General features: G+C 38.1%; 1 protein-coding gene across 1 annotated transcript; it reads left to right on the top strand.

Annotated features, from left to right (window-relative positions):
* CCT5 (chaperonin containing TCP1 subunit 5) lies at positions 1-12,340 on the top strand. The gene is made up of 11 exons (XM_063298706.1): positions 1-180; positions 1,447-1,507; positions 1,600-1,764; positions 2,078-2,276; positions 3,956-4,148; positions 4,372-4,521; positions 5,265-5,384; positions 9,598-9,783; positions 10,550-10,687; positions 11,370-11,550; positions 12,010-12,340. The coding sequence occupies exons 1-11, from the start codon at positions 76-78 to the stop codon at positions 12,135-12,137; spliced, it is 1,626 nt and encodes a 541-aa protein (XP_063154776.1). The 5' UTR covers positions 1-75; the 3' UTR covers positions 12,138-12,340.
* The last annotated feature ends 3,451 nt before the right edge of the window (positions 12,341-15,791 follow it).

The following is a 15,791-nucleotide window of genomic DNA, read 5'->3' as shown; positions in this document are numbered from 1 at the left end:
TCTCGGCCCTCTTTCTTTCTTTGCCGTTAACTGTGGCCTCGTGCGCCTTCCTTTTGGGGGGATTTGACCATCATTATGTCGGCCATGGGGACTTTAGCTTTTGACGAATACGGGCGGCCGTTCCTCATCCTCAAGGACCAGGAGCGGAAAAGCCGCACCACGGGCTTGGAGGCCCTCAAGGTAAAGATCGCGGCGGGAAGCAGGTCGGGCGACGGTTGCCTACCATGTGGTGGCCCCTCCGGGATTGTTCCTGAAACAGGGCATTCAGGTTCAGAAGTGAGAAGTTGGGTCCCCGGGCCGGGCCCTTTTCTTCGGTCTCAGCCTGTCTTAGAGGGCCGCTGTGTCGGAAAAGCGAGTTCCCTCCCATGCACGCTATTTGAGGCCTTTGGGGGGAAAATGGAACTTCTGTTCGAAAAAGGGAAAAGGAGTAGTAGTGTTTTCGACCATCCTCAGGGCGGGTTTATTATTAGTAGGATTGTCTTCCTTAAAATCAGGTAATTGGTTGTTTATGGCAATCTTGCAGCCTACAAGTCAGATGTCAGGGCTGGGACGGGTAGTAAAGTGGGGAGAATCACGTTTTAGCAGGGCAGCCTCCCCTATTTAGGGGATCAGCTGCAAGCTCAGTAGCTGATCGCCTCCTGTTTGCTGAGCAGCCCCCCCACCCTGCAGCCCAACTGATTTGATGCCAAGTTTTGACAAATGGCACAACCCATGTGTCAAAACTTGCATCTTTCTTAGCCCCATGGCTTATTGAGGAAGGTGATTGGGGCATATTTTCTTGCTGCCTGATGACATTGGGGAAGGAGGGGAAAAGATGAGGGAATCCAATCTCTTTCCTTAAGTTGTCCTCACACACACGAATAAGAACACCACCATTTGGCATCATCATCAGCGTAACAGGATAGGGATTGGCAGTGAGGGCAGCAAATTTTTATGCCGGTATAATTTTTTGTTGGCTTAAGGTTGGGTGTATAGCACTGTAACTTGGTCATGGAGAAAAGCCCTGACAGTGACAAGCTACCTGAAAAAGGACTGTTATGGATGATCTTAGTACTTTCAGCAGCTTTAATTCCATCTTTTTTTTTAATAGTCTGCACAGCTGTGGAATTTTGATACCTTGCTGGCAGAGTAATTTCTGCATTGTGACTTTTGTTGTTTCTGGCAGCATAAAATTCTGTTTTGTTCCTGATAACCTTTGTATAGTAACACTTACTAGAAGTTATGGACTAGGGAAACAGTATTATTGCTGTGAAGATCATTCAGATGATGTGGTTGACAGCATGCAAGAAGAAAACACTTCTTCTCAAAGCGTATAAATAGCCACATTTTTTGCAGGAATTAGCAGCTGCTTTTGAAAGCTGATCGTGGATGTTTGCATGCACTTGTGTGTGCACAAAACATGTAATTTTAGCATTTGAAAATGCTGAATCTATATTTTTCTTACAGTCCCATATAATGGCAGCCAAGGCAGTAGCCAATACACTTAGAACATCACTTGGCCCCAATGGTAAGCAAAATTATTTACGTCATATACTTTTAAGTTTTTTACATTGTAAGGTTTTTTAGTGTATATTGTTACTGTTTAAATGTATATTACAGGTCTTGATAAGATGATGGTTGACAAAGACGGTGATGTGACAGTAACAAATGATGGTGCTACTATTTTGAATATGATGGATGTGGAGCATCAGATTGCTAAACTTATGGTTGAGTTGGCAAAATCGCAAGATGATGAGATTGGGGATGGAACCACGGGTGTCGTTGGTAAGATTAGTTTGTTTTCTTATCAGAATTTAATTAATTGAACAGCATTTACTTTCTGTGCAATACCTAACACATTGGACTTTTGTTTTCATAACGCTAACAGACACAGAGATACTTTATTTTCAAACCTAAAGTTATTTCTACTGCATGTTGGGTAACTCAGTTCATTTAGTTTTTGTTTGCTTACAAAAGACTTACAGGTGTTTATCAGAACCTGTAAGCAAATAAATGATAAATTCCCATTAAGTAATTGTTTTACATTTTTTTATAATATAGCAAAATGTATAACATTTTAATATATAATGTTCTGTAGTTCTTGCAGGTGCACTACTGGAACAGGCAGAGCACTTGTTAGATCGTGGTATTCATCCAATCCGAATTGCAGATGGTTATGAACAAGCTGCTCGTATTGCTATTGAAAATTTAGATAAGATCAGTGACAGTTTTCCTGTCGATCCTGAGAACACTGAGCCCCTTATTCAGACAGCAAAGACAACTCTAGGCTCGAAAATGTAAGTAGTTTTTAAAAAACTAGGTTAGGGAATGGGAGAATTCATATTGCTCATAGTTCTGAAGTATATCTAAAGACACACAGTTCCTAAAGTAGCATATTTCTGCAGAAATAAAAAAAATATTAGATGTTGAATTGTGCTTTTTGTTATTTACATTTAGAAGTTATTTGGATAAGCAAAATAACTAAACAATATATATTAATATTTAAAATGCAAAACATTACATCTAAAACAATAATACCAGAACAATTAAATATAGAAGCAGATATAAAGTCAATGCAAATTTACCCTATCAATAAAATCCAGCAATACACAAGAAACAGGATTGTAAAATGAAAATAAACATGAGGAAAGAACTAACTTAAAAAAAAATAAAGCTATTAGGAAGGATTTAAAAGTCTGAGAGAATTAGAAGGTCTTAACTTCAAAATAAAAAATGTTAGCTGAATCCCCTAGAGAGAGAGTACAGTAAAGGGGCATTACTGCTGAAAAGTTCCGCTTCCTAGTGGCCACCATCCCAGCAGCCAAGTGAGAGAGATTTTGATTAAGAGCTTTTAATACGGAGAAGACATATTGTGTGCTAGAGGTGTGGGTGAGCTCTGCTACGTACATGAGATAGCTTAGAAGCAATTGCATCAGTCTCCCAGGTCATCTCTGCATTTTCTAGACTAATCAAGATTTTAGCAGATTTCTCAGCCCCTTCAGATAAAAATCTATCAGATCCTCTGGAATCCATCCTGACGCATGTCTTATTCTGTAGAGGGGCAACTATCTGACACTGCTACCAGAATTCAGGGGTTTTTTTCTAGTAGAAAAGGCCCATCTTCCTTACCAGCACAAAAGTATGAATGAACAGAATGCAACTTGCTACACACAGTGAGATACCCCTTTGTTAGGATTTAGCTCTTTGTGTTCTTTCCATGAACGTTCTTAACACCTTCTTCTATAAAGCCTTTCGTATAGGGCCTAGCTATCTGAGGGACTGTCTATCTTGTGTTGTTTCTTCCTGTCCTGTTTCATCATACAGACTTGGCAGGCTCTGGGTCCATGTCAACTAATGGAACCCAGGAAATACGCCTTTTCTGTCAGAGATCCTGCCTTCTGGAACAGCATGCACTCAAAGATTTATATTGTCCTTCCTGATTTTTTCCCAGGTCCTGAGGTGGTGGGCCCCTTGAGGGAATGGTGTTATATCAGAGAAGGTGTCTGTTTTACTCTTCGGGATGTTCATAAATTTTTTCTTTGTTACATGTTTGTTTCAGTCTGTTTTTAATACTGAACGCCACCCACAGCCACCATGGAGTCGGGCAGCCTTACAAATTTGATAAATGTATTCATGTATGTATGTTACTGGAGAAGTAGTGGTAGTGGACAAGTGAGAGAATCAGGTGGTTACCCTTTCCATTAATAGCCATGTATAACATGTTGTCCAAGTGATGAATGGTTTGGTTTTTTCCCAAAAGTTACAAAATTAAGCTCATTTTAAAAGAAGATGTAAAATAACATAATTTAACCTTATGCCAAGTATAAATTTGCTTCAGCATTGTTCAACACTGTATTTTATATACTGTACATTCTCCTACATCTTGGTAAAATCATTTTGTTCTATAAAATTTGATCCTGTTTGCTTTTGTTTTAGCATCTGAATAAGCTGAATCAGTGCTTCCTTTTGTATTTAGAATTAATCGTTGCCATAGACAAATGGCAGAAATAGCTGTTAATGCAGTGTTAACGGTGGCAGATATGGACCGCAGAGATGTGGATTTCGAGCTGATAAAGGTCCAAGGCAAAGTTGGTGGTAGATTGGAGGACACCCAGCTGATAAAAGGTGTTATTGTGGATAAAGACTTCAGCCACCCACAGATGCCTAAAGTGAGTGATGTTTTGGTTGGTGATAATTTCTTTATACTTTAAATTTTCTTTAAAGTATAAAACTTAAAATTTTCCCATTGCTATTTTATGATGTTAGCTCCTTTACGATAATCATACGTAATTAGAGAACAATTAATTTTATTAGTTAAAAAAGAATAGGTTACTGTCTCTTAAAAAAGAACAGGTTACTGTCTCTTAAAAAATGTAACCCTTCTTTCTTCAGGAAGTTAAAGATGCTAAAATTGCAATACTGACCTGTCCATTTGAGCCTCCTAAACCAAAAACTAAGCATAAACTTGATGTTACTTGTGTGGAAGACTTCAAGGCATTGCAGCAGTATGAGAAAGAAAAATTTGATGAGATGGTGAAACAGGTTAGAAGATGTACTTGTGTTAATATATTTGTTAGAGAATAACAAAAGTTTTATAAATTTTCAGTAAATTTTCTGTTTTAAATATCAACATGATAATCCTGTCTTAATGATAATTGAGTAATGATTATTTCTTGGTTCATATTCCTTTTGTACTTTTGAACATATTTTGGTTTAACATTTTTATTTTAAAAACAAAGTTTAGTACTGATCGCCAATTAAGAAGGATCACCAACCTTTTGAAAAAACATGGCTATTCTGGCAAAAACTGTTGGGGGGACATTTCTGTTTCCAAAACGGCAACTGTGGGAGACATTACTAGTTACAAAGAACAAATATACCAGAATGTTTCTTACCATTCCTGTTTATCTTCATCTTTATAGTGGGGTATGGGAGCTGGGTGGGAATTCAAGATGGGGAAAAAAAGTCAGGTGGCAGGATCATAGCACATTGGTGTCCCAGATGCCAATTTTCAGAAATTAACCCAGATTTCCCTTTTTACGAAGAGATAATTAAATTATGTTACCACTGTAATGATTTTTGATCTGGGAGTAGCTTTGTTGATTTCAAATTGAAGCTGTTGTTCACTCTGTGTATTGCTAACGTTGTTTAAAGGAAAAAGTTTTAAAGTTAAAGCTGCCCAGAGTCACTGGTTTGAGATGGAGGGCTATATGAGTTGAATTGAATGAATAAATGAATAAATAAGTAAGTCAGGATAGAAATAAAATTAATACATGTATTTTTAGATCAAAGATACTGGTGCAAACTTAGCTATCTGCCAGTGGGGATTTGATGATGAGGCCAATCATTTATTACTTCAGAATGAATTGCCTGCTGTTCGTTGGGTCGGTGGCCCTGAAATAGAAGTGAGTATTAAGTGTTTATTATTTTTGTTTTTTATATTTAAGATCTTTTTCTAACAGATGACTTTTCTCTCTATCCTTTCCTGAAATGTTGCAGAGAAAGCAAAGAAGTCAGATGTTTCATTTATGGAATATATTTCTTCTTTCAATATTCTTTTGTTTCAAGAAACATGGGCTATGGAGGATCTGTCAATACCTGGATATTTACTTTGAATGCAATTCCCAGTACAAAAAAGGGTAGACCATCAGGTGGCCTCAGTTCTATGGTTTCTGTTAAATTCAGTGTCCCAGTATTTATGCTGGAGTCTTGCTCAACTGTGGCTCTAGCCCTCCTACTTAGATTTAAATTTTACTCTGTATTACTTGTTGATGTATATTTTCCCCCCGTTTGTGGGCATAGGGAAATAAATAATTTGTGGGATCAGTTTGATACATAAATTTGCTAACATGTCAGTACCCAGACTCTATAATAATAAAAGCTGGTGATTTTAACGCACGTATTGGCCAATCTGATGTCTCTCTGCAAACTAATTTGAGTGGCCAATGCCCCCTAAAACTGATGTGGGGTATTTATCAGCCAGACAATCTAAAGACCAAAAATGTAATATTGCAGGATTTTGTTTGGCTCAATTTGTGGACAGTTTAGATCTAGTTATACTTAATGGCACTGTCAGGGGTGACATAAAAGGGGAGTTTACATTCTGTTGCCCTAATGGGACCAGGGTGGTTGATTATATTATTTCCTGGAATTTTGTATGTCATATAGCTTGCTTTTATATTGGAACTTGCCCTGATAGTGATCACTTTCCACTTACTTATTTATTTTATCAAATTTTGCCACGGCCCATCTTCCCCCAAGGGGGAGACTCTGGGCAGTTCACAATAAAAATAAAACATTAAAATATAACAATAAATAAATATCAAATATAAATATAAATATAGAGTAAAAATAGAATAAAATCCAGATGGTGTTGACAATTTTAATGCTGCTCATGTATATCTAAGGCCATCTTAGGGCACCAGCCATCCCCAGGAGTGACTACTTCCCCTCCTGCCCCAAGGGAGCTGGCAAAACCAAGTCTTCAGTTGTTTTCAGAAGGCCACAAGAGATGGGGCCTGCTGTACCTCTGGGGGGAGGATATTCCAGAGGGTGGGAGCTGCTGCAGAGAAGGCCCACCTCCTGGGCCCCGCCAGATGCAATTCTCTTCCAGACGGGGCCCGCAACATGCCCTCTGCATGTTCGGGCGGGACGGGTCAATGTAATGGGGACGAGACAGTCCCTCAGGTAGCCTGGACCCATGCCATGTAGGGCTTTAAAGATGATAACCAACACCATGAATTGGACCTGGAAGCAAACTGGTACCCAGTGCAGCTTGCAAAGCAATGATGTTACATGTGCCGATCTAGGGGCACCAAGAATTGCCTGTGCAGCTGCAGTTTGGACCAACTGTAGCTTCCAGATACTCTTTAAGGGTAGCCCCATGTAGAGCGCATTGCAGTAGTCAATTTGTCTTTTTGATTCTAAAACAAATCTCAAATCTTTAGAAGTAGCCCACTGCCCCATTGACGTTACAGTGAAGGGGCAAGTAGAAAATAAATGGTCTCAAGATCTGGCTAAAACTATGTCTGGAATTTTGACTTCAGAGCCCCTGCTTCAAATGCATACCCAAATTTGCTCATCTGATTCATATGAACAAGCAATATCACTATATCAATCAGTTATTGTTAATCTTCAAGCTCCCCTGACAAGATTTACAACAGCTAATTGTGTTTATGCACATAAAATATCTAAATCTTGGTATGATAATGACTGCATTAAAGCTAAAAAGGCCCTCTTAAATGCAATAACTTCCTTTCAACAGGAAAATTCTTCACATGCTTCAAAATTACTTAAGATTAAAAAAATATAAAGATCTTTTGAAGATAAAGAAACGGCAGGCTATGAGAGAATTGGAGTAATTTAATTTCAGCAGCAAAGCTCAAGAATTCTACTTGGTTCTGGCGTTTAATAAATCAGTCTCTCACAGATAGACAGTTTGGCCCTATTACACAAATATCTGCAGATAAATGGGAGGATCATTTTAAGAACATCTTTAAAAGGGAGTCTGCTCTAATCTCAGATGTGATTCCCTCTTGACCTCCCAGATTGGCTGCCAGTATCCATATCTGAGGTTAAATGTCTTATTGTCCAATTAAAACCAGGTAAAGCATCTGGAGGTGGTTTTATCCCCCCAGAATTAATAAGGGAAAATAAAGACTGGTGGGCCCCAGTTTTGGCCACCTTATTTACACACATTAATAACACAGGACAATTTCCATCTGACTGGAATCAGGCTATTGTTGAACCAATATACAAAAATAAAGGAAATAGACTTGACTCTACAAATTATAGCCCTATCAGTTTATTAAACAATAAATAAACTTTGTGCCAGATTTTTATATTGAAAGTTAGAGGATTGGGTGCAAAATGAAAATATTGCTGAAGAACAGGCTGGATTTAGAGAAGAACATTCAACACTAGATCATTGTTTGGTTCTTCACCATTCTACCCCCTCCCCCCTCCCATGGTTCCCTTTTTGCAACCTTTGTTGATTTTAAGTCAGCTTTTGATCTAATACCAAGGGAGAGATTGTAGGATAGTTTGAGACATTCCACAATTGACAAAAGGCTGCCAGCTCTTACTCAGTTGCTTTATTCAGACACCTCCCTGAATATCAGATGCACCTCCTGGGGACATTTATCTAAAGCAGTCCCAACTTATAGAGGTGTAAGACAAGGTTGCATTAGCTCCATTACTTCTCAATTTGTATCTAAATCCAATAATTCAAGCACTTGCTGTTTCAGCCCATCATCCACCTATTTTGGCTGATCGTGCAATTCCAGCACTACTGTATGCCGATGATGTAGTCATTATGTCTACTTCACACATGGGAATGAGAAAAGCACTTAGTTCTTACTCTGCACAGATCAAAAGCTTTCAATAAATTATCAGAAAACTAAAGACTTAGTTTTTGCCCAACACCATCATAGGATTCACAGATGGCAAATAAATGGGACTCCAATTGAACAGCTGTGCACCTATAAATACCTTGGAGTGCAGTTCCCTGCTTCCTTATCCTGGAACGCTCATTTCTTTACCCGGTAAGTGTTGCACAGCGTGCCTCATCAGCTGTTGCAAGATTCTACCATTCAAAAGGAGCCCATTATATTCCTGCAGCTTGCAAGGTCTTTCAAGCTCAGGTAGTCCCTCAGCTTCTCTATGGCTCTCAAATTTGCTCTCTTGCAAAGCTTAATATTATTGAAACCATTTAGAATAAGTTCATTAGAGCCATATTGATGGTACCAAAAAGTATAAAAAATGCCATCCTACAGGTAGAAATAGGTGCAGTTTCATTGGGTGCCAGAACATGGTTCCTTCTTACCTTCTGGCTAAAGTTAATTCTTTTTCCTATAGGTTTACCCCATTAGTATTTAGAGATAATTTTAAATCATTGTGGCTTAAAAAAGCCTTAGATAAAATTCAATTGCTGGGCTTCTCTATGGAAAATCTGTGCTCATTAGGATTTGATAATGCTAGAACCACCCTTAAACAACGAATATGGGATATAGATCTCCAAACAAATTTAAGTAAGGTGCTACACCCCAATATTTGTCATTTTTTTCCAAAAAGGTTCATTCCAGCTTCTCATTTATCATCCATTACAACTTTGAAATTTTATAAAGCTTTCACCTTAGCCAGGCTGGATGCTCTGCCCTCAGCAGTCCTTTTTGGACGTTTTAAGGTACTCCTATGCACCTTCAGTTATGTCCGTGTGGCGATGGCTCAATAGAAACCCTAAGCCCTATGTTGTTATACTGTTCCCTATATAAGGACTGTAAACAGATCCTTTTATATCCGATATTGAAGAAATTTCCAGGCAGACCGGGAGTGTGATTTCTATTTAACTCTATTTCTTTCGGGTAAGGACCCAAAAATATCCTCCCAGGTTGCCCACTTTTGTGCTACCATCTCTACAATATGCCACACCATTACTTAGGTTTAGAATTTCTTAACGTAGTATTTTATTTCAATTTATTTTAGTATTTTATTCTTAGTTTTAGATTGTTATCATACTGTTTCTCTGTTTTATGTATGTATGTAAGATTGTTACTATTACATATTTTGATTGTATCTGGCCTTAGGGCTGTAATAAACGTGTTGTTATTGTATTTTCAGTTGATTGCCATTGCAACCGGAGGACGCATTGTTCCTCGTTTCTGTGAGCTTACCCCTGAAAAATTAGGATTTGCTGGCATTGTTAGAGAAATCTCATTTGGAACAACAAAAGACAAAATGCTTGTGATTGAACAATGCCAGAATTCCAGAGCAGTGACTATCTTCATTAGAGGTGGAAATAAAATGGTGAGCAAGTTCAAGAAAAGTCCATGGAGGGGCACTAGAGATTTCAGGGCTGGATTATTCTAAATAACAGGCTGTCCTGTTTTCTTAAGTGGCTATTCATTAGTGAATGCAGAATTCTCAAAGTATTGTGCTGGATATTTCATTTGCTTTATATTTTTTTACATTCTTTAACATAGGTATGCTTTATGCATGACCTTAAAAAAGAAGACCAATTTGCTACCTAAAGAACAAAATAGGTTTCTTAAACTCCACAAGGTTGGAGGCACAAATTTTGTCCCACTAAAAAGATAAATCGAAGGAGTCAGAAAACTCACTTCTGTGTCCCTCTGAGCAGGGCATAGAAATAAAAGTGCAGGTGTAGGCTAGAAAAGATTTTCTAGTTCTGCATTAGCAGAAGCATCTAAGCTGTGTAGCAGTATTCCCACGTTCTTCCTCTTACAGATATAGGCATTGTGGTCTAGTTATGATCTGTAATTTATCTTGAGAGCAGGGAAGAGCATCTGTCTTTCTGTAAATCCAATGCATTTTTTGTATGTTCTACTGTTTTTATCTAGACAGAAGTAATTTGAGAAATGTTTTTGTGAATTACTGAAATACTTCTCTATGAACGTACATAAGATCCACTGAGTTTAGTTTGGATTACTTAGGTAAACAGGAGTAAGATTGTAGCTTAAAAATTGTTAGGATATGCAGCTAGATGAGACTGATGTGTTAGGTGTAGAACTTCATCTTCTTACATGTTTGTGTTTGCTTCCTATAATCAAAGATAATCGAAGAAGCCAAACGGTCTCTTCATGATGCATTGTGTGTAATCAGGAACCTTGTTCGAGATAACCGCATTGTTTATGGTGGAGGTGCTGCTGAGATCTCTTGTGCACTGGCTGTTAGTGAAGCTGCAGATAAGGTAAAAACTTGTTATACATTAACTTTTTTTTAAATTTGCAGTTGTAGAACTATGGAAGCTGAAATACTGCATTGCAGATTTGACTTTGTTTAAACCTAACGTTTTTGAGGGAGCTCTATAAGCATTATTTTTCCATCAGGGTATGTGTAGTTAGAATAGTTTTGTGTGCACAAGTTGATAGAATGGATTGTTTCCTGGACTGATAAAACAAGAGTATTCAGATGATTAAAAATGTTTTTCTGATTAAAGCATCCTTTATTAGTAACAGTTTTCAAAATATTTTCTTGAATGCAATATAATCTCTGGAAGTCCAGGTCTTTAGACCTATTGATAAAAATAAACACTGAAATGCCAAAAAGTAAAAGTTATAGGGTACTTTGATTTGCTGTATTAATTATTATCCCTGGATGGTCTTTGTCAGCAGCTGTATAGTTTGCTGTTGATCATCTGAATGAAGTTTACTTCCTTGGTAGATTAATCAAAATATATCCCTTGGATTGAAATAGCATTTTTGAAACTGAAGAGAATAACTCTTCTTTGTATAGCATAATTCTGGTGCATCTCTGCCTTTTCAAAGTCAATAATGCATGAAGATGTTTCAATTTTAAAAATCAGTATTCTCCATTAATTCTTAATTGCTTATGATTTAATTGCTTATTCTAAGTCTGATACTTGATTTTAGTGCCCGTCACTGGAGCAGTATGCCATGAGAGCTTTTGCTGATGCCTTAGAAGTCATTCCAATTGCACTTTCTGAGAATAGTGGTATGAACCCCATTCAAACAATGACTGCAGTACGAGCTCGACAAGTGAAAGAAGAAAACCCTGCTCTGGGTATTGATTGCTTACGTAAAGGAACGAATGGTGAGAACTTATTTTTCTAGATGTGTTGGCATTGTTTCATTTAAGTGTCAATCAACATAACCATAGCTTTAATATGAATAGATAGATAGATAGATAGATAGATAGATAGATAGATAGATAGATAGATAGCCTTATGTGTGGTAAATACATTATATAGTCTCACAGTTTCCCCTAGATAAACAAAAAGCCTTTTGGCTAGATTCAGTAAAAGATCCCTTCAGGATCAGTAATAAGCAGGGCAAAGTTGCTCCTACTTCTGTTTTACAGAAATGGTGGTTTATCAACTATGATTTCCTTAAGCTTAATATAAAAACTTAATATAAGAGACACAAATATGGGTGGTGCCTGGGATTTGAATGTTGTTTTTTGTTTTGTTTTGCATTGTTTTAGAATAAAGTAACTGCAAATATGCTTTTTTTAAAAATGAACCCAATATATTCAAATTTCCTCTCTTGGCAGATATGAAGGAACAAAATGTTATAGAAACTTTAATTGGCAAAAAGCAGCAAATCTCTCTTGCCACTCAGATGGTTAGAATGATTCTGAAGATAGATGATATTCGCAAGCCGGGTGAAACTGAAGAGTGAACATATAAAAGCTGAAATGTTATAAATTAAGTAACCACATCAACAGGATTTTTTTCCATAGGCTGACTTTGTTTGATCAATAAATTACTAATGAGGTTTCAATACTTCAGAAGTATCATTGAGCATTTTTTAATTTATACTGTATTTAACCTTCCATTATACAGAGTTCCTGTAGAAAGAATAAACCTAACTTGTTCACATTATTTGCAGCCCTAATCCCTTGTGTTATGTACCGAAGTTAATGTGACTTGTATAAACTGCCTTTTTTCTGAAGTTTGGATTTTATCAGGGAATATACGACAGCAGTCCTAGCATGGTTGTAATGCTGCAGCAATCAGAGTAGTTAGGTGTGGATTCAGAAAAGCAAGAGTGCTCTGGAAAGCACTGTTTTGGAGTAGGATTTTATAAATGCCATTCTTTGAATTTTGTTGTAATTTAGTCAGATTCACAACTTCATTGGTGCCTGACAGAATGATAAACTTTGAATCTAAATTAATAGTGGTAGCCTGGCCTCCCAGCATGGAGGGATGGAGATGTCACTCTTCCTTATCTTTGTTATTTAGCCCTAATTACATTAGATTCCTGTCTGTATGCCTTTAAACATTGGTTTGTATTGTAGCCTTCTTTCACAGACGTACATATAACTCATCCAGAGAAGTGCAGGTTAGAAATTTGGTGAGTTGACGTAACAGATTTAGAAGGCACTGGATTGGGGAAAGCTGATATAGGAGATTTCTAGGTTTGAATAGGAACCAGGGTTTTTTTTATTTTTGAGTGCTTTCTTTTAATTAATACTCAGACCGTCATAATTTATCATAATTTAGTATTACAGAAAATAAAAGAGACCTGCAGCAGAGAATTGCCCCCTGATACAGGTTCCTAACATTGTGCTCTCTTCAGTATTCCACATGAAAATCCCCTCTTTCAGAATACTTAGTCCCATTCCCTGTAGTTGTGGCTTCTCCCCCACTATTAGTCACTGCTCTGTAATTACCAAGCATAGCATCCCTTATTGCAGTTGTGCAGTTAAATAACTCTAAAACCTGTGCCTCGATGTGACATACTTAGCTGAACATATTCTTTAATTATGCTGGTTGTACCCTTGGTATATTCTTCCCTCACCATCCATCCATCCCCAAACAAAACTTGTTAATCTGCTAGAAATTTTTTGAGCATGGGCGTTTATACATTGTAGATTCAAGTCACACCAAAGTCGTGACTACTAGAATAAAATGGAGGTTTAACATTGGGTAGTTTGCCTGTGCAATATTTTGGATTCAGTTGGTAAGAGGTGCTTCAGAACATGCAAAAATGTGAATGCAGTGCCTGTCTGTGACTCATTAAAATAGCTGAATCTGTTTCCAGGACTGCATGGTTACTCCAGAAGCCTTCCCTGGTCTGTTCAGAGTACAACCCTTTTAGCATTCCCTAGCTGAGTTTTCTAGTAGAAGATAAGGTGATGCCTTTCTAAGATGAAATTACATACAGGTAGTCTTCACTTAACGATGATAATTGAGCCTGGAATTTCCTTTGCTAAGGAAGCAGAAATGTGCAAACTTCAATTATTCAGACAACTTAAGGTCTCTGTACATTACATAGAAAATGGAACTCCCAAGTACAAACGTTACATTGCTGGATGGCAACTTATACCAGCCCCGAACACTGCCTTCAACTGCAAAGCAAAAACACCTGGCTGCCTTTTTGAGTCCTTTTTGGACCCAGCTTCTCAACATTTCTTCCACGTGGCTCCCTTCAGAACGCTATCTTCTCAGCGCCTCAGAAAACCCTCTGGCAATAAGGTTTGAATCCTTAGCAAATTTGGTAAGTGTGAGGGGAGCATTCAGAAAAGAAATACAGATGCATCTGGGTCTTTAAGAGAAATCCTACCTCTCAACTGTCAGTTGGTACAAACTGAGATTGCTAAAATGTAAGAGAAAGGCACTTTTTACATGTTTATATATTATGATACATGGAAAAAAGGGGCAGAGCTTCAATTGTTGCAGCTGCCACCTTGAGTCCACCCCCCACCAGATGCCCTTAGATTTGATCCTCATTCTTTGTCTCTATATGACCAAACCACTTCAACAGACTTCCCTTGCACTGGTTATTCACTTTTGTATTCATTCCACATTTATTGATCACCAATTCATTCTTGCTGTATCTCTTCTTGTTTTACTACAAACAGTTAAGTAATCTATTCCCACTGCATTCAACTTCTGTTTCTCTTGATACACCAACTCTCACTTCCATATAAGTGGGCAGAAGTACCTTTATGCACAGCCATTTTTGCTTCTTTTGACTTTAGAAACGATCACTTCCCACCCACTACCTTTCTGCTAGCATTTTCTCCACCTCCATCCATTTTGCAACATTTTACCAATGCACAGAAATTCTTCTACTTGCTCTAGCTTTTTATCATTTATGTATAACTTGCAATCATTCCCTGCATTTTCCTTAACAAGCAAAACTATTTTAGTCTTTAATATATTTATTTTCAGATGGATAGCTATTGTTGCATCATGCAATTCTAAGTAACGTGCTGCAAATCGTTTGGGTTCCTGGTCTGTCATGGATTCAGTCTGAAGGAGCACAACACTGAGGAGAAGAACCATGTTGATCATAGGGTGCCTGCTTTATGAGGAAGAGGGACCCCAAACAATGGAAAGGCAAAGATTTTTCTAGAAGTTGAGGGCTACAAGGCAAGAAATCCTAGGGATCTGATTGGCTGGCCAGTTTGGGGAGGCTAGGCAGGTCCTTGTCAGCATACCTGGGATATGTTCTATTGTTAGGCAAAATGGGCCGTGCCGGAGGGCAGCAGAGCTGCAGAAGTCCATAGTGAAGGAGGTGGAATGTTGGGGTTTCTTTAGGTTTAAGCTCCCTTGTAAGGGCTGCCCTTGGGCTGGGCTGTGAGCTGGTGAGGAGGCTTCTATTCTTTGGTTTAGATGGGATTGTGGTGGTGGGGGCTTTCTCTGGGGCAGGGAGAGTCAGTTTGCATCTGCTGGGATTAGACAAAGAGATGAACTGGGTATGACCCTGGTTATATCTAAAGGTGGGGGCAGGGGGCAGTCTCCATTTTGTTAGGTTTATTTTATCTACTACACAGACAACATGGCATCATTTTCATATCAAAATATACATATTCATATGACTAACAACACACTTCTTACATAGCTGCAAGCCTTACCTTACACATTTATTAACAAATATATTAAACTTGAAAAGGACATAATACACATCCTTGTCTTTATACATCCAATGTCTTTGTCACTATACCTAGTCAATGTTGAACCATTTGCTAAACATTACATACATGTTGTACCTCCATTATGTACCGTAGTTATTGTATTCAACCTGTTCTTTGCACAAAAAAATCCACAGTTCAAGTCCATGCAACTCTCTTGGTCACAGTGCAGAAATTTCCCGTTTCCACCTTCTGGCATGCTTTTCAGACTTCCCAATCTAGCCTACAACCCTGGATTTCCAGCTGGTCTCCAATCCAATACTAATCAGATCTGACCCTGCTTTTGGAAATCATCTAATCAGCAAGTTGAAGGTCTTAACTGCTCTTCTCAAGATTAGAGGAGGGAGGGCAAATGCAAATCCCAAGGGAGTGTTTAGAGTAGTGTTTCTTAACCTTGGCAACTTGGGGAATTC

Source organism: Candoia aspera, chromosome 3, assembly GCF_035149785.1.
Source record: "Candoia aspera isolate rCanAsp1 chromosome 3, rCanAsp1.hap2, whole genome shotgun sequence".
In the NCBI taxonomy this organism is placed as follows: domain Eukaryota; kingdom Metazoa; phylum Chordata; class Lepidosauria; order Squamata; family Boidae; genus Candoia; species Candoia aspera.
This window is presented reverse-complemented; position numbering and strand designations above follow the sequence as displayed.

Excerpts from the sequence above, each read along its gene's own strand:
- CCT5 (XM_063298706.1), top strand. The coding sequence starts at position 76 with ATGTCGGCCATGGGGACTTTAGCTTTTGACGAATACGGGCGGCCGTTC. Across the intron at positions 2,277-3,955 it reads ACAACTCTAGGCTCGAAAAT|AATTAATCGTTGCCATAGAC; the intron begins GTAAGTAGTTTT and ends TTTTGTATTTAG. Across the intron at positions 4,522-5,264 it reads TTGATGAGATGGTGAAACAG|ATCAAAGATACTGGTGCAAA; the intron begins GTTAGAAGATGT and ends ATGTATTTTTAG.